Genomic DNA, 26,090 nt, shown 5'->3' on the forward strand with positions numbered 1-26,090 from the left:
CGCAGAGAAAGGGACCAGAAAAAGAGTTCACCAGTCTTTCATGTCGGACTTGTCCCCGAGCTCAAAGAAAGGCAAAAAAGGCGGTTTCACTCAGGTCCCGTATCCCTTCCACTCCCTTTCTTTCGGCCTTCGCCCTCATGTTTGAAGGTCTTCGACCATTCCTCGGGCTGCGCCCCCTCTGTTTTCCCTATGTCACTTCGGTCTACGACCTCCATGTCTTTCGGTTTTCACCTCCTTTTGTGTCGCGGCTCTCTCTTTCTGAAATCCTAAATTTGGAAGGCTTTTCGTTGCGGACATGGGCCAAAACCCATCAATGTCGGGTTCCACAGATAGAAGGAAGCCACCCAACGTGTAAGATGGTATAAAACCTCGGAAAGAAACCCTTCAACCTTGGTCCTCGGTCCGAAGGACGCCAAAGAAGTTCATATTGCGCACCGTCCGTCCTTCTTTATTGACTAAGAGCACGGATTAGCCGACCCCATAGGGTCTCAAGGCCCTCTCTATGTCCTTGGGTCGTTCTCTCCTTTTTTGCTCGCTCTGTCGCTTCGCTCCTTCACTCCCCGCCCTCAGAGCGGATTCGAGAGATCTTTGATAAGGACACTCGAAATTTTATTTATCAATCCCAATCCCTATCGGGAAACCCAAAGAGAAAGAAGGTAGAGACCTTGCGAAAGCACACCAACGGAGAGTTGTAAGTTGGCTGAGGATTCCGGATTCCTATCAAAGCTTTATCAACGCATCTCGAAATGGAATCCAGACAGCTAGGTAAAGGGCAAGCATATCGATAATCAAGAAGGATTCTAAGCTAGCAGGAATTTCATAGCAACCTTCAAAGATCGAATGATCCACATCTTGAAGTCGAAAAAGGAAGTGAAAAGCTTCGGACCGGAACTCTTTGCCTTTCAGTGAGTGTCTAACCTATCTTTTTTGCATCCTAAATGAGCGTTGTGCGCTCCTTACTTTTGCAAGAAATCTTTCCTTTCCCGATAGGCTTTATAAAGACATGAAAAAGAACATGTGTCCTTATAGAACCAATACCCGATTCTCCCTCTGTGTTCAAGGGACATATGACCTGAGTCTTGCACACCGAAGGCTCAAGCTCAAGGACATGGAGGAGAAGTCCGACCGGCGCCTTGAGACCTGTAAGGTCGACTAGCACCTTTCCCCCGAGCCTTGACCTGAAGGTTTAGAGCTCGGGTAAATTCTTGCAGAGACCAGTTCGATGGCAAGGCGGTTCCGCTTGCTTCCCTTGCCGAGAGACGGAATACATAGCTCCCTCTCCCGAGTTTCCCTTGCTGACCGAGCTTGGGTTTCATGGAGTAGCTAAGGCTGAGCGGTAACCTACCGATTCCCTTTCCGCGTTAATCTAGTTGCTACCCCCCGCTTGTTTCGTTGAGCTCGCTGTCTTTCGTTAGCTTCTGTCTCGGATGACACTCTTTTTTATGCGTTCACTAACACGACGACCCGCAGCTTCTGCTTCCGCTTCCCCTTTCTATCGTAAGAGAAAGCGTTGTCGCTTCAGCCCTTTCCGAGGCCATAGAACACATTTCTTTCGGTACACGCGCACACACGCATAAGGCCTTATTCCCTAAAACCAAGCAATAAGTATGGTTTTTTTTATTATTTTACTGGCTTCGGACTAGCTTATTAACATTATAAAGAATACCTTTCAGAGTGCCGGCAGAGGAAGTCGAAGACTTACTTGATGCTCTTAACGGCTAAGCGCTTTCACGCCGCTTTGCAAGCTCGGTTCCACTCAAGGCCCTGAAAGGGAGCGAACGATCATTCGAGTCAAGACAACCATTCGGGTTGTCCGGAGCGGGAACACGGGAAAGACAACTCCGCAAGCCAGGAGAGAAGAAGATGTACATGAAAGCAAGCGGACAGGGAGCCAAGCAAGCAAAACGTAAGGCCCACTCGACTGAAAGGAAACGATACGGTACACTCCCGCCGGGTCCGGAAAGCAAGTGAAGCGAAGCGCTGTGAGTGTTACCGTCCATACAACGAGTTTGTCACGCTACAGCTCCTGTAGTGAGTGCACCTACCGAGTAAGGTTTGGTAGCAAGCTACCTACTGCGAGTACGGATACGGACTATATCCCGAGAAAGGCAACATTGAAGACAAAGAGTGCCGTGGTAACTGACGTGTTACCTAAGTCATACACAGTGCTGTATGCCAAAGAAAGCAGCCGCTTAGTCACTTTATGCCGGCCTTAGTGACTTCTTAGTATGCCGGCTTAGCTTAGTGACTAATCTAATAAAGGCTAAGTTAGAAAGCGCTTGGTAATCAACAGGAATAGTGGCGTTGAGTTTCTGGTGCGTCTGCTGCCCGGCTGCTGACGGTGCCTAGATGTCGCTATATGGATGGTTTCACGGTGCTGCCCTTTCGCCTGCGTATACGCAGCTACTGGTGTTGCTAGCTCGCCCCACCTTAGCATAGGCTATAGGACTAGGCAACCCTCTTCTAGGCCGGCCGTGTAGCGAGGAACGAGTTCAGTATACTACACGAGCCAATAAAGAGTGGGGGAAAAGTCCAGAAGCAAAAGGAAAGAGCGGAGCTAGCAACCCTCTGGCTGCTTCGGTCCCAAATGTCTATTGCTATAGGGCTCGCTGCCTAAAGCCTGTCTCGCCTTCGTCTTACTATACGAGCTAGCCGAACACTAGCAATGTGCTGTTACTTAGGATAGCTTGCCTAGCCGCCCAACGTTGGCTGACGCTCGAGAACTAGCAAGAGTTCGGCCCTTGATGAGTAAGCTTAGTTAGCTATACCGCTTAGGTTACAAAGCAGCAAGCTCCGTAAGCATTCAATATTTCAGCCTTGAAGCCAATGCTAAAGCGTAGCAAATAACATTGATAACAAAGCATAAGCTACCTTGTTCGTTCTACCGCGCATGACTTAGGCCCCCGCCTCTCTCTCTTTCTGTGGTTTCTGTATCGCCCGCTCTAACAATTGACTCTTTCGGCAGAGAATAGATCACTAACGCGTCTTCCATTGACGAAGCAGCGGAAAGGAAAGCTGTTTGAACTAGGGCACTATAGTCGTGATAGTACTATATATTACTAAATATATAGGAAAGGACCGGTTGGCCGATAACTTAGTCCATTGCTGCGGGATGTGGATCGATGACAAAGTACGGATCCCGATTGCTCTGTCACTGCATCCAACTACTTCTCCCTAGCGTCAGTGAGAAAGCATACCTTGCCATGGGTCTTACCATACCATTCCACTCCCGCCCTCCAGCCCTAGTGAGTGAGCAAAGCAAGCTATACCGGATACCGAGCAAGGAAACTTACCCTGCCACATTGATCATGGAAGTAGCGGATTGAAATGATAGTGGCAAGGAAGAGACCAAGCAAGAGGCATTCTGTTCTATACTTGTGAGAATCCTTGTTCCACATTCCTCTACAGGAACAAGAGCAGATCGAGCTGACAAAGAGAAGGGTTTGGCTGTTGCTATCGAGACATCAAACTTTGATCGAGATGGAGATGCTCCTGTGTCAGTTACTAGTCCACATGTACCAAACGAAGGAAAGTTTCCAGATCAGATTGAGAGTTCCGAGGTAGCAGATCAAGGTTGGACGGATACGGGAATGCCAAGGAAGAGATGGTTGCCTGGGATGGACATCTCACTCGAAAGAAGCACGAGCGTGCCATTGAGCCAGCTTTGCCAGATCGGACAAAACCGTCTTAGAGCACAAGTCAAGCTCTTTATAATACAGTCGCGAGCAATCACGCACATGGTTTAGCGGTTTGTTGTGCTGTGCGGTCTTCTTTCAGGACCCGATGCTTTATTTTTCTTGTTTCAGCCTATGTTTTGGAGCGCACTTCAAGCTGACGGCTTGTAGCCTTTGAGTCAGGGAATGAATCCGCTTCATCTGCTTATGCGGCTTTTGATGCCTTCACTTAACCTTAAGCAGCCATAGCGCTATACTTTCAATGCTTTCGAGATGGAATCGAATCAAGTAGGGCCTACCTCCTTTGTCAGGCTTTGTAAATACTCTAAACAATGTCCATCTTTCCAGAAGGGATCGCTCCCCTCGCGGGTTAACCACTGGCCCCACCTGCTGAATATTCTTTTATTTATTAAGGGCATTTCCGGGCATTCTATCAAGAGTTTTGGGCCTCTCATGGGGATATATTTCATTCTCTTTCTGGCGACCGACCCAGCCGAGGTTAAACTTACGGACAGAAGCACACCAATTGCATTGTGGTGGATTGCTATCCCCTACCCACTAGAGATGGTTCATCGGCTAGCAGCAACTAGATCTATTAAATCAATATTACCTCTCCCGCTCTCCTTCTTCAGCTTGAGTAAGGTCGGATTGGTCCATAATCCTATCAGTTTTCCCTCTTCCTAAAAGAGTTTTGTCTAAGTATAGGTAGCAACAATGGCTTCATAGTGGAAGATTAAGCAAAAAGTCCTAGGTTGGAAGTTGTCTTAGTTTTTAGGCTTGGTAAGCGTAAGCTATTGTTGTAAGAAAGGTAGTCTCGTGCGATCTCATGGGCGGCCATCATGAAGTAGTCTATCAATCAATTCATTCTTTTCCATCGAAGAAAAGTGGTTTTCTTCTTCTTGTTCACTTCATTCCCCTATCCGCCTCATTGCAGAAGTACACTGTTAATTTACGATGAATCTACAAGTTGAGAGGTTGTATCTGATATAGGTGCAAGATTACACTTCTATTTTTTCGCTAAGAAAATGTCATTCTAAATCGTTCAGTTTGCTTCTCCTATACCGGTGAAATGATGCTTTCACGATCGACTATTAGAGTAAGTAGGCGGATCAGCATCTGCAGAAGTAGAATCAGGCATAGTCGGCAGAGGATTGCCAAAGCTTACCGCCTTCACCCAGATCAGCCGCTGGTTCTTGAGAATCTGCTGCATAAACTATTATTGGAACAAATTCGATGTTCAACAAATAAAAAAAAAGAAGGGTCTGATAGAGCTATGGGCTTCTCTGAGAAGTTCACTATCGACTTCCAGAAGAGACACGAGCCGACCAGACGGGTGTATCAGTACATCGCAAGAAAGCAGCTTAGAAATGCATTGCAAACTAAAGGGGAATGCCTCTTCATAACAGGAATGACTACTCATATGCGCTTTAAAGGACGTTACGTTCCTGCCTTTCGGGTGAGAGGCAGTCACTTCACTCCATAAGCAACTCTAAAAGAAAGACAGCTATTCAGCAAAAAAAAATTCTTCCACATGTTTTTTTTTCTTGAAATTTCTTTTCATAAAAAGAATCCGTAAGTAACTCAGTGTCAGTCAGTAAGTCGACAGAGAATGAAATTCATATCAGTACAGAATACAGGAATGATTGATTTTATTACATATTATAATAATAATTCATTTTTTACATGTTTCTAAACTATCTTTTTGAAGCAGATAGTTCACAGTGCTCATTCTATAGATACTGGAAAAGGACACAGTCTTTGGCATGCCTTATATTGACTTACTTGAGTTTATACAAGGGATCTTTAACGCGGCTCACGAGGCGCCCCCGCTGGCGCCAGAACCGGCGGAAGTTCCCCACGCCGATCCCGAAGCCGAACTACAGCAGCGTGAGGTAATGAAATTCTATTCACACTTTCATTCTAGAGCAAGTTCGTGATCGGTGTGAAAGGCGACCGTGGCAAAGGCGGCTATCCGTTCATTTTCCTGAAATGGAAGATACCCAGATTGCAGACAACATTCTTTCAAACGATCTGGAACTGTCTGCCGACACGGACACGGATGCCACAACCCTACGCGAATGGCTGCAGGAGCCTCTTGTTCTTCTCAATCTCCTGCAGCCCATCATAAGAAGACAGCTTACGGATTAGTTGCCGCTCAGTTGAAAGCTATGGGACTCTGAAAGATGGAAACAGGGGAGTTGGCTGATAAAGATGGACAGTAACGATCGCGTAATATCAATAACTCGGCCTCGTCATCGAAAGCGGCTTCCAATTGCTCGGAAATTCTCAGCTATATGGGGGGCTTGGATGGTGAGCAAAAACAATTGATCAAGAAGTTGGTCAACTTTCGCATGAAAGAAGGTAAAAGAACGAGAGTTCGTGCTATTGTTTATCAAACTTTTCATCGCCCAGCTCGAACTGAACGCGATGTAATCAAACTTATGGTTGACGCCGTAGAGAATATAAAGCCCATATGCGAAGTGGAAAAAGTAGGAGTCGCAGGTACTATTTATGATGTCCCTGGGATTGTAGCCAGGGATCGTCAACAAACCTTAGCTATTCGTTGGATCCTTGGAGCAGCTTTCAAACGACGTATAAGCTACAGGATAAGCTTAGAGAAATGTTCATTTGCTGAGATACTGGATGCTTACCGAAAGAGGGGAATTGCACGTAAGAAAAGGGAGAATCTTCATGGACTGGCTTCCACCAATCGAAGTTTCGCGCATTTCAGATGGTGGTAAAGTGAGACCACATAAAGAGCTCTTCCTCATTCAGTCAGATTTTTCAGTAAGATATGGTTTGACCCTTTTCCTTTTTGAATCTTCATATAGAACTACGTTACCTCATACTCCCCCCTTCATTCATTGAGTTGGAGGAATCCATAGGAGGCCCGCCCGTTATGCATTGCATGATAGAACCTTTCTTTGTATGACTGGCGCTTTTGCCTCAGGTCGAATGAGGGAGATAAATCAAACAAATCAATAGGCCATGAATGAAGAAGGAAAATGAAAGGGGGGGGGAGAGGGAAAAAGGGGGGGGGGGGGGGGGGGAAGGGGGGGGGGGGGGGAGGGGGGGGGGGAAGGGGAGGGGGGGGGGGTGAAAAAAAAAAATGGGGGAAAACAAGGGGCTAAGATCATCGTTGACAACATGAATTCGTACGCAAGATACCGAATTGGATCCCTAATTCATAGATGGGAATTGATGAATCAAAGAAGCTCCCTCTGTTGTCAAAGGCCCAGAATGAGACGAGTCAGGGATCCAGAATGACTTCATTGGCTGATCACCGAGCAAGAAAGACGCTTTACGCAGCATTTTAGGTCCTAAAACTCTATAAGCGTGTCAGTGAGGCCAACCTCGGAACTTGGTAACCTTTCTGATCTAAGACCAAAAAGCAATCACCTATATTATACGTTCGTCTTTTGACGTTAGATTCAATAAGTGCGAGTGGATATCCCATGGTCTCTTTCTTTGAAGATGAAGTGCGCACGAGACGGAGGATTTCATTTAGAAGTAGCTTCATTCCCATGCTACTGCTTTGACGAGATCCCACCGGCGATGGATCATCCTCTCAATACGACATGGTCCGAGAAGTAGTTGCACTTTAAAGAGATTACCTAAACCCTCTTTTCAGTATCGAGGTTGGCTACAATTTAAAAACAATAAGTTGTAGTGCCGTCTCCCTAGCCGATTAGGAAACTAAGCGGACAGTTTAACCATCCCCTCGTCGATAGCTGTTAGAGAGTCAGTATAGACTGAGGAAAGAAATCCCCAGAGCAGTTGAGTTAGACTTAGTCAATTCACCGTAACCAACAATATCCCTTTTTCCGGATGAACACTTCTCTCGATTAACTATATTGATGCGGAAGGGCCGGAACCCGCTTATTCCAGAACCAAGATCTTCCAACTATCATTTCGTATCAGCTCCCTTGGATGAAAGTCTATCCATCGCTGTCTCTAAAAAGCCATCTGTTCGGGGAAGTGGCATAGGCAGACGGGAACGAAGCGAAGAGGCCGAATACGAGGGTGAGGGGAGTTATTTTGGGTAATTTTACGATGGATGCTATGTCCCCAGTGTCTGTGCGCTCAGTCAAGTGCTATTGAGCTCTTTCTTCCGCTTCACTTGTAAGAGCTAGGAGCCGAGGACTACGATAATATCCATCGGACGACGACTAGCGGGGTAAGTACGATCCGATAAGTGAGGGTACGGATGATGAGCTATGAGATACCTATCTTAACAAAGTGAAAGATTTTCATTGCCTCTCAAAAATCTCATTCATTTCAATTCCATTTGAATTTGGTTATGTTTATTGTTATCTACGCTATGATGTACTGGAATTCCTCCTAAATAAAGCATCCGAATGCCCTTGACTCCGAACAACATGCTCTATTAGAGACGAGTTGCTTTACGCCCTTGTTTTGAGTCCTCTTCTCGCTCTTCACAGGTCTCCCTTTTTGAAGCTGTTGACTTTAACACTGTTAGCGATGAGTCCTCACTTGCTAAATTGCCGAAATAGCTTAGAAAGTGGATTCTGCTGCTCCCGTTGGGGCGGGATTCGATCGATCCAGCTGACTGCTAAGAAGATACGATCGCTACCTGAGAACGATTATGTTCTTTCCATGTACAATTGATATAGCAGGTGCGGAAGAAGACATTACGACATTACTTTTATTAAATGAGAGACAAATCCTTGTTGGTTCCACCAATGTATCAGATTTTGACTCCTATCTGGAAAGTGAGCGATTGCGTGCGATTGGGATAGCTTACCCATCCTATGACTACACGGGCTCTAACTACACCTTGACATAACCGCCCCCTATTTCAGGCCACTAAACCAGCTCATTCCCTTCCTTCAAACGAGAGCCCGTCTTCCCTTTTTGTCCAAAATCTTCCTTCGTCCTAACAGCTGCATTATATGTCCTAGTTGTCCAGTACCAATCCGCTTTCAAGGTTCAGTGTGCCTGTGCCTTCGTTCAGTCATTCATCCAGTCTCTTGCAAGTGCTATCGAATCGGATGTGAACGAATAGACTCTTATCTTTTCCTCTGTGAGCTAGGGTACTCCTTCTTTTCCTTATTATAGAGATTGTTCTTAGGATAGCCTATGGCTAGTTAAGAGAGACTTTCCTATTCATAGATTTTCATGTTCCGGTTCAGCGGGCGAGAGTTTTTGGCGGGTTGGTCTGAAGCCTACCCCATCTATGCTTATGCAACAAAAAAGAGAACAGCAACTACTGTGCTGTGCCCTACCTGAGAGACAACAGCTATGCCCTACCACTGCTACTGAACTGCCTCTACTACAGCTATGAAAGGGAGAGAGAAAGCACAGCTACGTAGCTACCGTAAGGTTTTATGTCTTTCCTTAAGGAAGTGTTAGCTTGCATAATGTATCCCCTCCTCCCCCCTTCGGAGTCTGAATCCACAGGCGCTGACTCTGCCATCTCTTTCTGTCTGCTTCCAGAGGTGCTTAAATGGGCATTACCCGGGTGAAGGGATGGACTGGGGTAGGTAGGGATTGCTGTTGCTTTCGTAGCGCTTGCTTCTATCTATGTATAGTGCTCCCCATATCTGAAATCAATAACGTCGACGTGGATTCATGTCACTCCCTCTGGTGGGGTCCTAAAAAAATCCCGCTATAGGATAAACAGAGATAATCTATTCTGTTTTCTATAGAGAATAGCGGCGGAGCGCCGTGATAGATAGGGGCATGACTTGCTTGCTTGGCGCTTTAACTCGGTTTCTAACCGCTTGCTTTATTTGAACAGGAAAGAGCTTTGCTTGCTCCGTGTTTTTGGTTTTCCGGGGCAGGGCTCTTCTGCTGTTTTTGACTTTTGTTTTGGTGTTAGTACTTCACTCACAGGCTCTGGGTTCCGAGTAACATAAAGGCGCTGCCTCATGCTTGCGCTTGCTTGAATGCCAGTACGTTACGTTACTAGAATAGACGGTTGGCTGCTGCGCTACAGATCTCACCGGAAGGGCGCTTTTCCTTTGCTTGCGGAAGTGACCCTGCTTGCTATTCTATCACCCCTCGCCCGGCCTTTACTTGATAGGGCTCCTTCACCAGGATCAATAGCCCAGCTACACTACTACTATTCGTAAGATAGAAGTAGGGCACTTCACTCACCTCAGAGTGAGTGAGGTGATTACAAAAAAGTAGTTTAGTCTGCACTCCCTATCTGTAATCAGTTCAGCTTAGAGTTGTTTGCTGACACATGCTACTATCACTCTGGTTGCTGCTTTCACTCGGATTGGATCAAGGCAGGTGCGGCACAAAGCCGCTTGCGAAAGAACTGATAGTTGCTGGACGGTTGGTTGACAGGTGTCTGGCTAGCGAAGAACCCGAAAAAAACTAGTACAGTAGCGCCCTAGGCTATTTGATATAGTATAGCCGCGGAGACTACTTGCGTCAGGGTAAAGCCCCCTTTCTGAGTAAGCCCCTAACGAGATAGGGTCCCGTTCATTTTAATGTAAATCCATAACATAAGTAGTCTCTCTTTTGTTATTCTACCTTCAGAGCAACCTACCCTATCTTCTCTCTCTTCACTTGAGTGAGTCACGGGGGACCGCCCCAATGGATAGCATATCAAGCCCTGTTTGATGAGGTGGGTCATACCTCCATTCATCTTCGGGTTGGTTCAGCTACATTTGCATGTGCCTCCCTAGGCTTATTTAGCTATCTGGATATCTATATCTTTTGCTCGGCTTTGGCCTCGCTCCCGAGAAGAGGTAGATAGGCCGAAAACCCCTTTGATCTATAGAATCGAATAGATCGTCAATTCTGGCGCCCTTCCAACACAGAATAGAATCGCCGCGAGCTCTCCTTCATAACATCATCTTAGGGTGGTCTCGCTCCCATTTCCTTCCTTCCGTAGTTGCGGTCTCGTTGTACCCAGGATCCCGCCACTTCGACTTATTCCACCAGGAGGGGTTCGAACCCGCGACTTCTGGCGTGACGGACCAGGACTCTAACCAACTTAGCGATTTCCCGCCGAAACGCTCTATCAATGACAGCTAATAATAATAAAAAAAAAGGAAACCTTGAATTGACTTTTGAAGCAACTGTTAAAGACTGAAAGACCGCTTTCTTACTATAAGGTAAGAGCACTGACGGTCACTTAGCCAACCTTTTAGATTGAATACAGTCACTAAGCTAGTCACTTCACCTCTCTTTCTTACCCGCCCCTTTACGTCTAAGGCAACCTTTCTTTCTCGCTCGGCCTAATAGAGTAGAGTTGCGCTTTCTTAGTACATTGCCTTTCATTACCAACCTGTCGTCTTACAGCACGAAGTTACCTGATGTTCGCCTTCTGACGGAGAGATGTTAGCCTTTCGCTATTAGTAAGCACTCACTGACTTTCTTTACGTTGAGTTCACCCGGCGGGTTCGCCTAGATGCCTAGTGGAGAACGAGCTGGTGGGAAAGAGCTGGAGATCATGAAAAGCATTTCCACACAAGGAGGCAGGCGGCCGGGAAGCTTCGCTTCTAGAAGGCCGACGTCTACTTAAGTTCAGATTAAGGATAGGTTGATTCTTATTCTTGCTGCCCGCTCGATTTCGAGATGTTCCCGAGATACGAAGCGAGAAAGCTCGTCAGTGAAAATGGTAAAATTCTCTATTCCGAGGAAGAAGGATCTGTTCCCATGTAGTTGGGGCCGGCCACACCGGGGAATCTCACTAATTGGAAGGAAAAGGAGGGCTTCGATCCATTGTGATTCGGTTCCTTGGTGTGGAGTCTGCCATAAAACAGAGAGCTCGTAGGCCTTATTCATAAGATCAAAGAGCGACGTAATTCCCCATTCATACGAAGTAGTATAGTATAGAACAGAGGCATTCTGGGCCGACTACTACGACTACATGCGCATCTAGTGCAGTGGCTTGGTATTGGATCCCTTGACCATCTTCCGAAGTGAAAAAGAATCTAAAGATAAAAGGCTGTAGGAGCGGACTGCTCTACATTCAGCCACGCCACGGTGACCCCCGAAGCGCTACGGACGGGACGAAATCCGGCAGCCAATTGCTGGCTCTGAATAACCAGCCCAGCAATAAGCTCAATTCTTCCATAACATAACGGGGCGGGGTTGCGCGCGAGCCGAGTGACGTAGGTGCACAAGAGTACTTCGCGCCACAACCATCTCTTTTTATAGGTAATACGGACCGATGCCTGCTGCTTCATCGGGAGAAAAGAATCATAGATATGCCGGTCATTAGAAGGAAGAACCGCCATAAAAAGATTCCTCGTGTATCATCTGTAGCAAAACTATGAACGGGAGCTAGCAATCCGGACCGTATTGAAGAGGTTCCCGAGACACAGCATGGAAGAGTCACAATATTAAGAAGCGAGGTCCGGCCCCCGCCGGGGGGGCGGGCGCGGCGGCGCCCGGGCGCGGGGGGGGGGCCGGGGCCCCCCCCCCCCCCCCCCGCGGCCGGGGGGCCAGAAGCACAAACGCTGCCCCAACCGGGAAAGATGCCACGCCAGGAGCGGAGCGCGGAACGGGGGGGGCCAAGCCCCCCCCCCCGACGCGCATAAACATAGAACAAATCGCCAAAAAAAAAAGAAGAGGGCCCGGAAGCGACCGAGCACCAGGGTGTATCGCACATCACAAGAAAGCGCCAGGAAGCAAACAAAGGGGAATGCCCCAACAGAATGACCACTCATCGCTTTAAGGACGCTCCGCTCCCCGTCGGTGAGAGGCTCACTTCACTCCATAAGCAACCAAAAGAAAGACAGCTATTCCGAAAAAAATTCTTCCACCGTTTTTTCTTGAAATTTCTTTTCATAAAAAGAACCGAACAGTTGTTAGTCAAGAATGAGAATGAAATTATAACAGGAACAGGAATGATTGATTTTATTACATATTATAATAATAATTCATTTTTTACATGTTCTAAACTATCTTTTGAAGCATAGTTCACAGGGCTCATCTATGGATACGAAAAGGACACGCCTCTGCATGCCATATCGACTTACGAGTTTACAAGGGATCTTTAACGCGGCCACGAGGGCGCCGGCGCCGAACGGCGGAGTTCCCCACGCCGATCCCGCCAAGCTACGCGTGAGGTAATGAAATTCTATTCACACTTTCATTCAGCAAGTTCGTGATCGGTGTGAAAGGCGACCGGGCAAAGGCGGCTATCCGTTCATTTTCCCGAAATGGAAGAACCCGATACCGGACAACATTCTCAAACGATCCGGAACCGTCGCACACGGACACGGATGCCACAACCCTACGCGAAGCCGCAGAGCCTCTGTTCTCTCAATCTCGCAGCCCATCATAAGAAGACAGCCTTACGGATTAGTGCCGCCGACTGAAAGCTAGGACTCGAAAGATGGAAACAGGGGAGTTGCCGATAAAGATGGACAAAATCGGAATATCAACTAAGGCCACATCGAAAGCGCCCAATGCTCGGAAATTTCACTATACGGGGCTGGATGGTGAGCAAAAACAAGATCAAGAAGTTGGTCAACTTCGCATGAAAGAAGGTAAAAGAACGAGAGTTCGTGCTATTGTTTATCAAACTTCACGCCAAGAATCGAACGCGATGTAATCAAACTTATGGTTGATGCCGAGAGAATATAAAGCCCATATGCGAAGTGGAAAAAGTAGGAGTCGCAGTACTATTTATGATGTCCCCGGGATTGTAGCCGTGGATCGTCAACAAACCTTAGCTATTCGTTGGATCCTGGAGCAGCTTTCAAACGACGATAAGCTACAGGATAAGCTAGTAGAAATGTTCATTTGCCGAGATACCGGATGCTTACCGAAAGAGGGGAATTGCACGTAAGAAAAGGGAGAATCTTCATGGACGCTCCACCAATCGAAGTTTCGCGCATTTCAGATGGTGGTAAAGTGAGACCACATAAAGAGCTCTTCCATCAACCGATTTTCAAGAAGATATGGTTTGACCCTTTCCTTTTTGAATCTTCATATAGAACTACGTTACCTCATACCCCCCTTCATTCATTGAGTTGGAGGAATCCATAGGAGGCCCGCCCGTTATGCATTGCATGATGTAACCTTTCTTTGTATGATCGGCGCTTTTGCCTCGTGTCGAATGAGGGAGATAAATCAAACAAATCAATAGGCCACGAATGAAGAAGGAAAATGAAAGTTGGTGAGAGAACGAAAACAAGGTTCGACGACTTGGGATGAATCGATGGACCCGGCATTCTCGCTCTCAAAGGCATTCCCCGTTGTTTCATTATACAGGTTGGGTCGGGAAAACAAGGGGCTAAGATCATCGTTGACAACATGAATTCGTACGCAAGATACCGAATTGGATCCCTAATTCATAGATGGGAATTGATGAATCAAAGAAGCTCCCTCTCGTTGTCAAAGGCCCGAATAAGACGAGTCGGGGATCCGTAATGACTTCATTGGCTGATCACCGAGCAAGAAAGACGCTTTACGCAGCATTTTAGGTCCTAAAACTCTATAAGCGTGTCGATGAGGCCAACCTCGGAACTTGGAATAACCCTTCTCGATCTAAGACCAAAAAGCAATCACCTATATTATACGTTCGTCTTTTGACCTTAGATTCAATAAGTGCGAGTGGATATCCCATGGTCTCTTTCTTTGAAGATGAAGTGCGCACGAGACGGAGGATTTCATTTAGAAGTAGCTTCATTCCCATGCCATCTTCGACGAGATCCCACCGGCGATGGATCATCCTCTCAATACGACATGGTCCGAGAAGTAGTTGCACTTTAAAGAGATTACCTAAACCCTCTTTCAAGATCGAGGTTGGCTACAATTTAAAAACAATAAGTTGTAGTGCCGTCCTCCCTAGCCGATTAGGAAACTAAGCGGACAGTTTAACCATCCCCTCGTCGATAGTCGTTAGAGAGTCAAGATAGATCGAGGAAAGAAATCCCCGCAGCAGCTTGAGTTAGACTTAGTCAATTCACCGTAACCAACAATATCCCTTTTTCCGGATGAACACTTCTCTCGATTAACTATATTGATGCGGAAGGGCCGGAACCCGCTTATTCCGAACCAAGATCTTCCAACTATCATTTCGTATCAGCTCCCTTGGATGAAAGTCTATCCATCGTTGTCTCTAAAAAGCCATTTGTTCGGGGAAGTGGCATAGGCGGACGGGAACGGCGAAGAGGCCGAATACGAGGGTGAGGGGAGTTATTTTGGGTAATTTTACGATGGATGCTATGTCCCTGTGTCCGTGCGCCAACAGTCAAGTGCTATTGAGCTCTTTCTTCCGCTTCACTTGTAAGAGCTAGGAGCCAAGGACTACGATAATATCCATCGACGACGACTAGCGGGGTAAGTACGATCTCGATAAGTGAGGGTACGGATGATGAGCTATGAGATACCTATCTTAACAAAGTGAAGATTTTCATTGCCTCTCAAAAATCTCATTCATTTCAATTCCATTTGAATTTGGTTATGTTTATTGTTATCTACGCTATGATGTAATCGGAATTCCTCCTAAATAAAGCATCCGAATGCCCTCTTGACTCCGAACAACATGCTCTATTAGAGACGAGTTGCTTTACGCCCTTGTTTTGAGTCCTCTTCTCGCTCTTCACAGGTCTCCCTTTTTGAAGTTGTTGACTTTAACACCGTTAGCGATGAGTCCTCACTTACTAAATTGCCGAAATAGCTTAGAAAGTGGATTCTGCTGCTCTCGTTGGGGCGGGATTCGATCGATCCAGCTGACTGCTAAGAAGATACGATCGCTACCCGAGAACGATTATGTTCTTTCCATGTACAATTGATATAGCAGGTGCGGAAGAAGACATTACGACATTAATTTTATTAAATGAGAGACAAATCCTTGTTGGTTCCACCAATGTATCAGATTTTGACTCCTATCCGGAAAGTGAGCGATTGCGTGCGATTGGGATAGCTTACCCATCCTATGACTACACGGGCTCTAACTACACCTTGACATAACCGCCCCTATTTCAGGCCACTAAACCAGCTCATTCCCTTCCTTCAAACGAGAGCCCGTCTTCCCTTTTTTGTCCAAAATCTTCCTTCGTCCTAACAGCTGCATTATATGTCCTAGTTGTCCAAGCACCAATCCGCTTTCAAGGTTGCAGTGTGCTCGTGCCTTCGTTCGGCTCATTCATCCCGAGTCTCTTGCAAGTGCTATCGAATCGGATGTGAACGAATAGACTCTTATCTTTTCCTCTCGTGAGCTAGGGTACTCCTTTTCCTTATTATAGAGATTGTTCTTAGGATAGCCTATGGCTAGTTAAGAAAGACTTTCCTATTCATAGATTTTCATGTTCCGGTTCAGCGGGCGAGAGTTTTTGGCGGGTTGGTCTGAAGCCTACCCCATCTATGCTTATGCAACAAAAAAGAGAACAGCAACTACTGTGTTGTGCCCTACCCGAGAGACAACAGCTATGCCCTACCACTGCTACTCGAATCGCCTACCATAGCTATGAAAGGGAGAGAGAAAGCACAGCTATGTAGCTACCGTAAGGTTTTATGTCTTTCCTTAAGGAAGTGTTAGCTTGCATAATGTATCCCCTCCCCCCCCCTTCGGAGTCCGAATCCACAGGCGCCGACTCTACCATCTCTTCTCTGTCCGCTTCCAGAGGTGCTTAAATGGGCATTACCCGGGTGAAGGGATGGACTGGGGTAGGTAGGGATTGCTGTTGCTTTCGTAGCGCTTGCTTCTATCTATGTATAGTGCTCCCCATATCTGAAATCAATAACGTCGACGTGGATTCATGTCACTCCCTCTCGGTGGGGTCCTAAAAAAATCCCGCTATAGGATAAACAGAGAGTTAATCTATTATGTTTTCTATAGAGAATAGCGGCGGAGCGCCGTGATAGATAGGGGCATGACTTGCTTGCTTGGCGCTTTAACTCGGTTTCTAACCGCTTGCTTTATTTGAACAGGAAAGAGCTTTGCTTGCTCCGTGTTTTTGGTTTTTCGGGGCAGGGGGCTCTTCTCGCTGTTTTTGACTTTTGTTTTGGTGTTAGTACTTCACTCACAGGCTCTGGGTTCCGAGTAACATAAAGGCGCTGCCTCATGCTTGCGCTTGCTTGAATGCCAGTACGTTATGTTACTAGAATAGACGGTTGGCTGCTGCGCTACGGATCTCACCGGAAGGGCGCTTTTCCTTTGCTTGCGGAAGTGACCCCGCTTGCTATTCTATCACCCCTCGCCCGGCCTTTACTTGATAGGGCTCCTTCACCAGGATCAATAGCCCAGCTACACTACTACTATTCGTAAGATAGAAGTAGGGCACTTCACTCACCTCGGAGTGAGTGAGGTGATTACAAAAAAGTAGTTTAGTCTGCACTCCCTATCTGTAATCGGTTCAGCTTAGAGTTGTTTGCTGACACATGCTACTATCACTCTGGTTGCTGCTTTCACTCGGATTGGATCAAGGCAGGTGCGGCACAAAGCCGCTTGCGAAAGAACTGATAGTTGCTGGACGGTTGGTTGACAGGTGTCTGGCTAGCGAAGAACCCGAAAAAAACTAGTACAAAGTAGCGCCCTAGGCTATTTGATATAGTATAGCCGCGGAGACTACTTGCGTCAGGGTAAAGCCCCCTTTCCGAGTAAGCCCCTAACGAGATAGGGTCCCGTTCATTTTAATGTAAATCCATAACATAAGTAGTCTCTCTTTTGTTATTCTACCTTCGGAGCAACCTACCCTATCTTCTCTCTCTTCACTTGAGTGAGTCACGGGGGACCGCCCCAATGGATAGCATATCAAGCCCTGTTTGATGAGGTGGGTCATACCTCCATTCATCTTCGGGTTGGTTCAGCTACATTTGCATGTGCCTCCCTAGGCTTATTTAGCTATTTGGATATCTATATCTTTTGCTCGGCTTTGGCCTCGCTCCCGAGAAGAGGTAGATAGGCCGAAAACCCCTTTGATCTATAGAATCGAATAGATCGTCAATTCTGGCGCCCTTCCAACACAGAATAGAATCGCCACGAGCTCTCCTTCATAACATCATCTTAGGGTGGTCTCGCTCCCATTTCCTTCCTTCCGTAGTTGCGGTCTCGTTGTACCCAGGATCCCGCCACTTCGACTTATTCCACCAGGAGGGGTTCGAACCCGCGACTTCTGGCGTGACGGACCAGGACTCTAACCAACTTAGCGATTTCCCGCCGAAACGCTCTATCAATGACAGCTAATAATAATAAAAAAAAAAAAAGGAAACCTTGAATTGACTTTTGAAGCAACTGTTAAAGACTGAAAGACCGCTTTCTTACTATAAGGTAAGAGCACTGACGGTCACTTAGCCAACCTTTTAGATTGAATACAATCACTAAGCTAGTCACTTCACCTCTCTTTCTTACCCGCCCCTTTACGTCTAAGGCAACCTTTCTTTCTCGCTCGGCCTAATAGAGTAGAGTTGCGCTTTCTTAGTACATTGCCTTTCATTACCAACCTGTCGTCTTACAGCACGAAGTTACCCGATGTTCGCCTTCCGACGGAGAGATGTTAGCCTTTCGCTATTAGTAAGCACTCACCGACTTTCTTTACGTTGAGTTCACCCGGCGGGTTCGCCTAGATGCCTAGTGGAGAACGAGCTGGTGGGAAAGAGCTGGAGATCATGAAAAGCATTTCCACACAAGGAGGCAGGCGGCCGGGAAGCTTCGCTTCTGGAAGGCCGACGTCTACTTAAGTTCAGAATAAGGATAGGTTGATTCTTATTCTTGCTGCCCACTCGATTTCGAGATGTTCCCGAGATACGAAGCGAGAAAGCTCGTCAGTGAAAATGGTAAAATTCTCTATTCCGAGGAAGAAGGATCTGTTCCCATGTAGTTGGGGCCGGCCACACCGGGGAATCTCACTAATTGGAAGGAAAAGGAGGGCTTCGATCCATTGTGATTCGGTTCCTTGGTGTGGAGTCTGCCATAAAACAGAGAGCTCGTAGGCCTTATTCATAAGATCAAAGAGCGACGTAATTCCCCATTCATACGAAGTAGTATAGTATAGAACAGAGGCATTCTGGGCCGACTACTACGACTACATGCGCATCTAGTGTAGTGGCTTGGTATTGGATCCCTTGACCATCTTCCGAAGTGAAAAAGAATCTAAAGATAAAAGGCTGTAGGAGCGGACTGCTCTACATTCAGCCACGCCACAGTGACCCCCGAAGCGCTACGGACGGGACGAAATCCGGCAGCCAATTGCTGGCTCTGAATAACCAGCCCAAAGCAATAAGCTCAATTCTTCCATAACATAACGGGGCGGGGTTGCGCGCGAGCCGAGTGACGTAGGTGCACAAGAGTACTTCGCGCCACAACCATCTCTTTTTTATAGGTAATACGGACCGATGCCTGCTGCTTCATCTGGGAGAAAAGAATCATAGATATGCCGGTCATTAGAAGGAAGAACCGCCATAAAAAGATTCCTCGTGTATCATCTCGTAGCAAAACTATGAACGGGAGCTAGCAATCCGGACCGTATTGAAGAGGTTCCTGAGACACAGCATGGAAGAGTCACAATATTAAGAAGCGAGGTCCAAGAATGTTGAAGGGGTAGAATTACTGAATGAATACGAGCTGTGGCTAATACCCGAGGCATAAAAGAAGCATTTTCTACGGGATCCCGAAACCACCAGCCACCCCGACCTAATTCATGATGAGCCCACCAACTTCCTGGCGAGATGCCTACGGTTAAAAACCACCGACATGTCAAGATCCAAATTCGAATTGGTTCCTGGTCCTAGTCAGAGACCACTGTGTTCGCGCCGGCGGTCCAACAAAGAGGCGAAGTAGTGGTATCTTTCTTTCCATTACGAACGACACGCTTCGCCTGCTCCCTCCCCGTGTCCATTAGCGCTCCTGTCTAGAGCGAAGAGAAGGTGAAAAAGCGCCGCCGAAGCAGCATGAGCAGGCTTCTATTGCTACGCAACAATAGAGCAGGATAGCATTTTGCGCCCACATCTTTGAATTTGAGGGTAAAGAGCTCGCTTGTTATACGGGATCCGACGCATCCAGCAGAGCGAAGCAGCGTTCCATTCTTTTCGGCGGCATCCTTCCGCATTGGCGGCGAGTGGAGTGCCACAATCCCATTCATCATTTTTGATCTACATAAGCCAAAGCCCATAGCACTGGCGACGTCTCCGGCATAAATGCGAGGAGGATGTATAGCTGATATAGGATCTTGTGGAATAGGATTTGATTCTGCAAACGGTTCGGTACGAATGAAGAAATTTCGAACAAAAGGATCGGAACTCGCTGATAGGAAAGGAGAGAAAAACAAAGCAATGCCAAGAGCTCCGTCAATCTGCTGTTCATCGATAGACGAAGCTCTCTCTCTTTCATCTCGTGCCAGATGCAACAAAAGATGAGTCCTTTTTCCTTCTCGCGAACCACGGGAGCGCCTAGCGCCCAGAGGAGCAAAGCTCATTTTCCTTCCAGGGTAAAGCGGCGCATAAAAAAGGGCTGGCCCGTCAAAAGTCCGGTTCCTTCGCGAACGAAGTTCAGACTCAACAAGGGTTCGTAGAACGAAGGGAGTGTACAACTGGGGCGCAGCCCCACTTTTTTGTTCGTAACGAGGGAGAGATAGAATGGAGTTCTTCATGAAGTTCGAGACAAAGGAACAAAAAAGAGTTTCTCTATGGCCTCCTCGTTTTGAGACATTATGGCTTTGGGGTCGACCCCGGTAACGAAGAAGGAATCCATAAAAACTTGGGATCCGACACCATGATAAAATACTACCCTCATGATTAGACCATGTCCCTGAGATTTGATAAAAGAAAGGTGCATTAGCGGTTAATACGTTGTAATTGGATAAGTTATTAGGAATATGACGGAACGAAAGACCAAGGAAAGGAAGAAGAATGCACCAAAATGCGGGTGCTGCACCAAACGCTAGTGGTTGTTTCTTGTTGTAAGTGAATGCAACGAAAAGACCCGGAAATAACGAATAATGAGACAATTCATTTATTGACATTTCGTGCTCATTTAAAAATTTCTGCTTTGTTATTCCCATCATCCGGTAACCACAGGATGATCCACAATAAAGGTGGCAGGATTCGAACCTATGGCCGGCCCGCCCCTGCCCTGCTGGGTTGGGTGGCCGGTTTAGCACCCCTCGTCGCCTCTGTACCCGAAACAGATGCGCTGCGCTACCCAGCGCGTAACCTTGTCTCCCCTACCCTAGCTGAAAAACGGATGCGCGCGCGCCAAGCTAATAATTGCGCCTTTTTAGGAGATTTTCAGCGGCCTTATTGAGAAGGCTGAAAATCTCCCATTTACTAACTAATAGGAAATAAGCTAAAGCCCCAAACCAGAATTGACTAAGAATTACCAAGTGCTTGCCCCAACCTAATAAAGGGCACACGGAGGGTGGTATACGATCACAAAGAAAAGGCCTTACTAAACCAACCTCATAGGGGGGCGGGGCGCGCGTTAGCCCTTATTTGGTTTAGAGTTGGGGCTTTCCCCTTATTAGTAAATGGTGCTTGAGCGCTGACGCGGCTTTTTGGCCTACTCTTGCTGGTGTTCTACCTTTGCGTAGTCTCGGTCCACAGTGGAAGGCTCCGCACCTGAGCCTCGTTAGACTCAACGAAAGTGTAAGGTGTAAGTGAAGAGAAAAGAAGAGATGAAGTCCGTCCCTTAGCCTAGTCTATATCCACAGCTGACGCAACTCCGTACCGACGCCTCACTACTACTTAATTAATTAACGGCTAAGCGATTTCATAACCTGAGCTTTCCTTAACCAGCTGACCTTACTTCGTAACCGCATTGTTTAATAATCAAGGGGCCTCCCTTTCTTTATAGAAAGACTAAGTGACTTCGTAACCGCATAGTTTAATAATCAAGGGGGCGTACTTCTTTCGTACTTTCTCAGGTCTAACCTTCGCCACTTCAAACGGGCGCTTCGCCCCTCTTTTGTTTGTTGAATTAGAAAGAACGGGCCCAGCAATCAAACTACTGCGCTACCGCGCAAGCAAGAAAACGGATGCGCGTGCGTTGCAATCAAACTACTGCGTCAAATTCTTAGGGGTTGGCAGAGTCAAGGCAACGGTGCCACTTATTAGTAAATGGCTGATCGTAGGAAAAGAACAGGGAAATTGGGCTCTTTGACCAAAATCCTAGGGATGCTACCGGGGATACGACTATCGGAGATTGCCCGGCACTTCCTTTTCGGAAAGAAGCGAAGACCTCTCGCCCTCGAGGGAAGACTAATGATCCAATTGAACTTTCGGCATCATCGGCATCGGAAGAAGAAGAATAGGCCAATGCTAGTTATCTTTAAACAATGGAAGACCAATGCCTCAACCTCATATCCGGAATGACAGATTTGTCACATACTTATAGTTCTTTGCCTTCGGGAATGACCTCACACCTTGGCTAGGCAAACTAATAAAGAATAATAAGGCGTAGTTGCTAGTGAAGTAAAAGGGAGATAGAGATAGAACTGCCAAGGCGCCTATCTTAGTCAATTAAGTCGGATGGTAAGGACTATTTAGTTCCAAATTAATAATATAAGACTAAGACTAAGGCGTCCTTTAGGGTGTCCCGTTTAGTCAATATCACATTTTTCTCTGGCTTTGTCAGTCAAACTGAGGAATTTACATGCAGGTGTGCCAACCTCATCAGCAAGCTACGAACAAAGGCTAGCGATAACAAAGCCCGTTCCCCCAACTCATTATCAAATAGGTGAAAATCCTTGATTTCACGTTCTTTCAAGCCATTTTGCTAACACCCTTGAATCAATCTATGTTCGAGAAAAAAAGCCAATCGAGCTGATGAAGAGCTAAAGAAGAAAGCGAGCCCCAGCCAGTCCCTTTGGTCTTGCAGGTAGAGCTGGTAGCCGGTGAGGGAGAACTAGCCCAAGAAGAGGAAGCCCCGCGTCAAGCAAGCGCCTGGTCCCTTGGTTAGGTAGGCTGAAGTCATCAGTTTGACTGTTGGCTGCAAGTCTGATTTCAAGAATAGGTAAATCTAGTCGTCCTCTTCCTCTGGATCAACAGATATGGCTAAAACCTCTTGACTTGATGACGCTTCGGCGGATCCAATTGGAACCATCTCATCGGGCTTCCCCCATTGTTACTCTTATGTTTTTGTTGGATTCATACCTCTCCCTTCGACGCTTTCTTTCGGTCTTGCGGCGAAGTGCGGTGCGAAAAGGGCCTTTAAAGTGCTCTCCGACTTAGAGCAACTACACGAGTACCTCTGGTTTCAGCCTATGGTGTTAGCCCCCGGTATCTCATTCCGGCCATTCCCGTTGGCATTCCTATCATTCCTACCAGTGTTTACGGGCAAGGCATTAACTATAGTTCCCCTTTTGTGAAACAACTAGCAGACTTGATGACTGAGTTGTTAACTAGAAATCGAGTTACTGCTTTCAGGAAGAGCCAAAAAAGAACCGGCGAATGTTTCCATTCCTAGGATGCGAACTCACCACCAACGATTGAGAATTTAGATTCTCCCTTCTTATATGTGTTAGGGGCTATGGAAGTCCAAACTTTGTAATGCGTGTTACCTGGTATAACGACTCTTAAGCGGACACTTCGCCGTCCTTTAGCCAATACTGATGATCTACTTGCGCACTGTGCCGGAGTAGGGCTGACAGAGGGGAACATGTAAGCGTGAAAGCTACTAATGGAAGCTGGAAGCTAGCAACAATCCAACATTTGACTTCTTCTAACAAAGACCTTAGATACTTGTTTGTAAGTACCGCCCCCGACGACCTAACTGCCTTTGCCTGCCTACTTTTCTCTTATCTCTTATAAGTATCCGGACATCCCTCCATGATAGTCGCTATCCGCCCTGCCCTAAACACGGAGGGATATAGAGAATCTATTCGGGTAGGAGCTCACCTATTTGACGAGAAAAGTGGCCTATTCACGACGGAAAGGTTAGGTGTGCCAACCTCATCAGCATCGAACCAATGGTTATGGTTACAGTCCGCTAGCTGCGATAGAAAGGCTGGCGATCTTCCTAAAACATCTGATGCATTGGATTGGGCCAAATCCTTGATGTCATGACAAAATAAATCCCCCGGTTTTATGATCCTTTCAAGAAGTTCCACTCTATGACATGGCTTTTCGTGTGATCAATCATAAGGTAAGTCATTTTTCATGTCATCGAAGAATCCCCGATAAATGATGGTCTTTTCAGTAATAGTTGATTTTGGCATTCGAGCTTGCTTAATGCTTAACGTATGCTTGTCGGTGATTATGGTGAGGATCTAATTTCCTCTTATTCAAGTCGACTACTCCCACTGCTACTGATCCCACTGCTTTAGTTAATCCAGCAGTCTTTAGGGCTTCTTGTCTTAGGCCTGTCTTTAGCCCTCTGGTGGCTCCTGCTCTAGCTAACAGAGAGTGTTGCCTCAAACACAGCGATCTCGGACTTGCACCTGGAACTGGGATAGGAATGTGAGCCAACTAGGAAGTCTTCCGCTTCTCCCTGTCCGATCCAATTGGCAGACGGTAACCTAGTCCTGTCATCGATTGGGCCATAGGCCCACTACCGGGGCAGGAAGACTGTGACTCTGGTCTGGAGATGTTCCAGGAGCTGCAAGAGCAAGTCCATGATGTTGATCTCATCATCTCGAAAGTCCTATCCTTATTAAATAAATGAAATAAAGAAGTAGAGGCGTAAGAGAGATATCCAATTTCGGTTATCGATTTAGACCTTAGTACCACTGGCGTCAGACTTCTTGCCTAATCTTTTGAAAGACCAATTGATGATTTCAAGACAGACGTAACTTCTAAGCTTTTGCTTCCCTTAACCAGCTGACCTTACTTCGTTCGTAACCTTCCTCTTCCACATTGGCGAGCTAGTAAACTCCCTCGGACACAAGGCCTTATTAAACTAATCGAATAGGGCTTTACAGGTTGGCTTGTCTTATTTATTATAAGATCAGATTGAGGGAAGCCCTTAGCCTTACTCAATAGGGCTTTCAGCTAAAAAAGACTTTTTTCTTGTTTATGACTTGTTCACAGGAGAAGTGGGGCTTAAGAAGAGTTGAGTTCGCCTTCCTTGTGGCTACCTTCCTGAAGCTGCTTGAGCTAGAGCGGATGAGAGCCTTGTATAGAACTGAACTAGCAACAATGTACGAACACGGACCTTCCATTTCAAAGGGGGCTACCTTTGTTCCAGCCTTTCTGCCGTTTCAGTTGAATTTTATCTTACTCCCGCTAAGCAATACCCCTCGCTGGTCTATCATTGACTGGATCTTGCTCTTGGTCCCGTCCAACATATGCATATCACATACTTTTTCGAAAGTGAGATCACAGATTCGGACATGGGTGCACCCCTTGCTTCCAATAAGAAAAGATCAGGATTCGGTCCAAGGGATTCGGGTGGGCATGGAATAATGGACTGATTTTGACGGTTTTCTTCTTCCGATCTTTCTTGTCGAGCTTATTGAAAAACATCGGATTATGGTAAAGCGAAGGACTTTTCTAATGCGGGCTAGTCGCGAATTCTGTCTTCCACTTCTTCTTGATCGATGTCGGATCCTTTCGCCCCAAAGAAAGCTGCGCCCTCTAACTCTACCTAGGGTCACAGTCGGGTAACCAACTACCTAGTGACAGCATTTACGAGTACGAGCAGCAGTTAACGAAAGCTATTAACTAACACCTCTTTTACAGCCCCCAGCTCTAGTTCTGTTCCCTTACTCAATAGGACTCGTTTTGGGTCAATGCCCCCCAGAAGAGGCCCATGCCTGCGTCTTTAGACCTAAGAAAGCGAACTGCACTCGGCTCAGCGATAGCAAACAAGTCGGGTTAAGCACGTAACGTATTGGTTCCCTTCTGCTTGCTAGGACTAGGGCTCTCACCCACCCAACACAGTCCGGGTTTGGGCGTCTACAACCTTACTGGCCTTGCTTACTGTGTTAGCGCATCCGCTTTCCTACTATCCTAGCCATCCGTACGATCCACAAGAGATAGAGCGAGTCTTTTCCTGCCCTTTCTATAATCGTCGGCGTTCCGTCAAATCGTAAGGCTTTCCGTAAGGAAAGAAGTCATATCCCTTAGTCCTGAAACTATAGTTCAAGTTCAAGGCAGGTGCTGTTGAAAAGACCGGCAAAAGGTCTCAACTTGGGAGGGATTCGCTAACCGGAAAGCCAGATCGACTACAAGGTGGGATAGGAATTGGAACGAAGTCCACTTCTGGAGAGGAATTTATGGCAGTTGTAAAGGACAAGGACTGCTGAATGCCTAGTTTTTGAAGGTTGGTGGCTTTCGTCTTTCATTTATTCATCAATTGGAAGACCTTCGCTTTCAGAAGCCTATCGGATAAAAATTAGGATGATCGTCTGAGTCATTCTTTATTGAGAGATTCAGTATTTGTGCTCTGTCTGGGAGTATGCATATCCTGGGATCTATCGATCCTTTAGAGCTTTCTTTCACACATCATATCCTATAATAGGAAAGTCCCCGTAATGACTTAGCCTAAGCAAGAAATAGGAATGGTAAGCATTAAAGTAAAGAGGAATGCTTCTATTAGCTTGATGA

General features: G+C 46.6%; 2 protein-coding genes across 2 annotated transcripts; one reads left to right on the plus strand and one right to left on the minus strand.

The window, feature by feature from the left end:
• Window positions 1-18,338: 18,338 nt before the first annotated feature.
• On the minus strand, window positions 18,339-19,407 carry LOC149029710 (Cytochrome C assembly protein). The gene is given in 4 exon segments (XM_089142036.1): window positions 18,339-19,035; window positions 19,037-19,207; window positions 19,209-19,242; window positions 19,349-19,407. Coding segments are annotated over 4 exon segments (465 nt in total). The 3' UTR covers window positions 18,339-18,834.
• Window positions 19,408-19,745: 338 nt separating this feature from the next.
• On the plus strand, window positions 19,746-20,421 carry LOC149029711 (uncharacterized). The gene has a single exon (XM_089142035.1). It carries the CDS (start codon window positions 19,746-19,748, stop codon window positions 19,962-19,964), a length of 219 nt encoding a protein of 72 aa, XP_088998161.1. The 3' UTR covers window positions 19,965-20,421.
• The last annotated feature ends 5,669 nt before the right edge of the window (window positions 20,422-26,090 follow it).

This window comes from Hakea prostrata, chromosome 1 (genome assembly GCF_041222555.1).
Source record: "Hakea prostrata isolate BN-2017 chromosome 1, UWA_Hpros_2, whole genome shotgun sequence".
NCBI lineage: Eukaryota > Viridiplantae > Streptophyta > Magnoliopsida > Proteales > Proteaceae > Hakea > Hakea prostrata.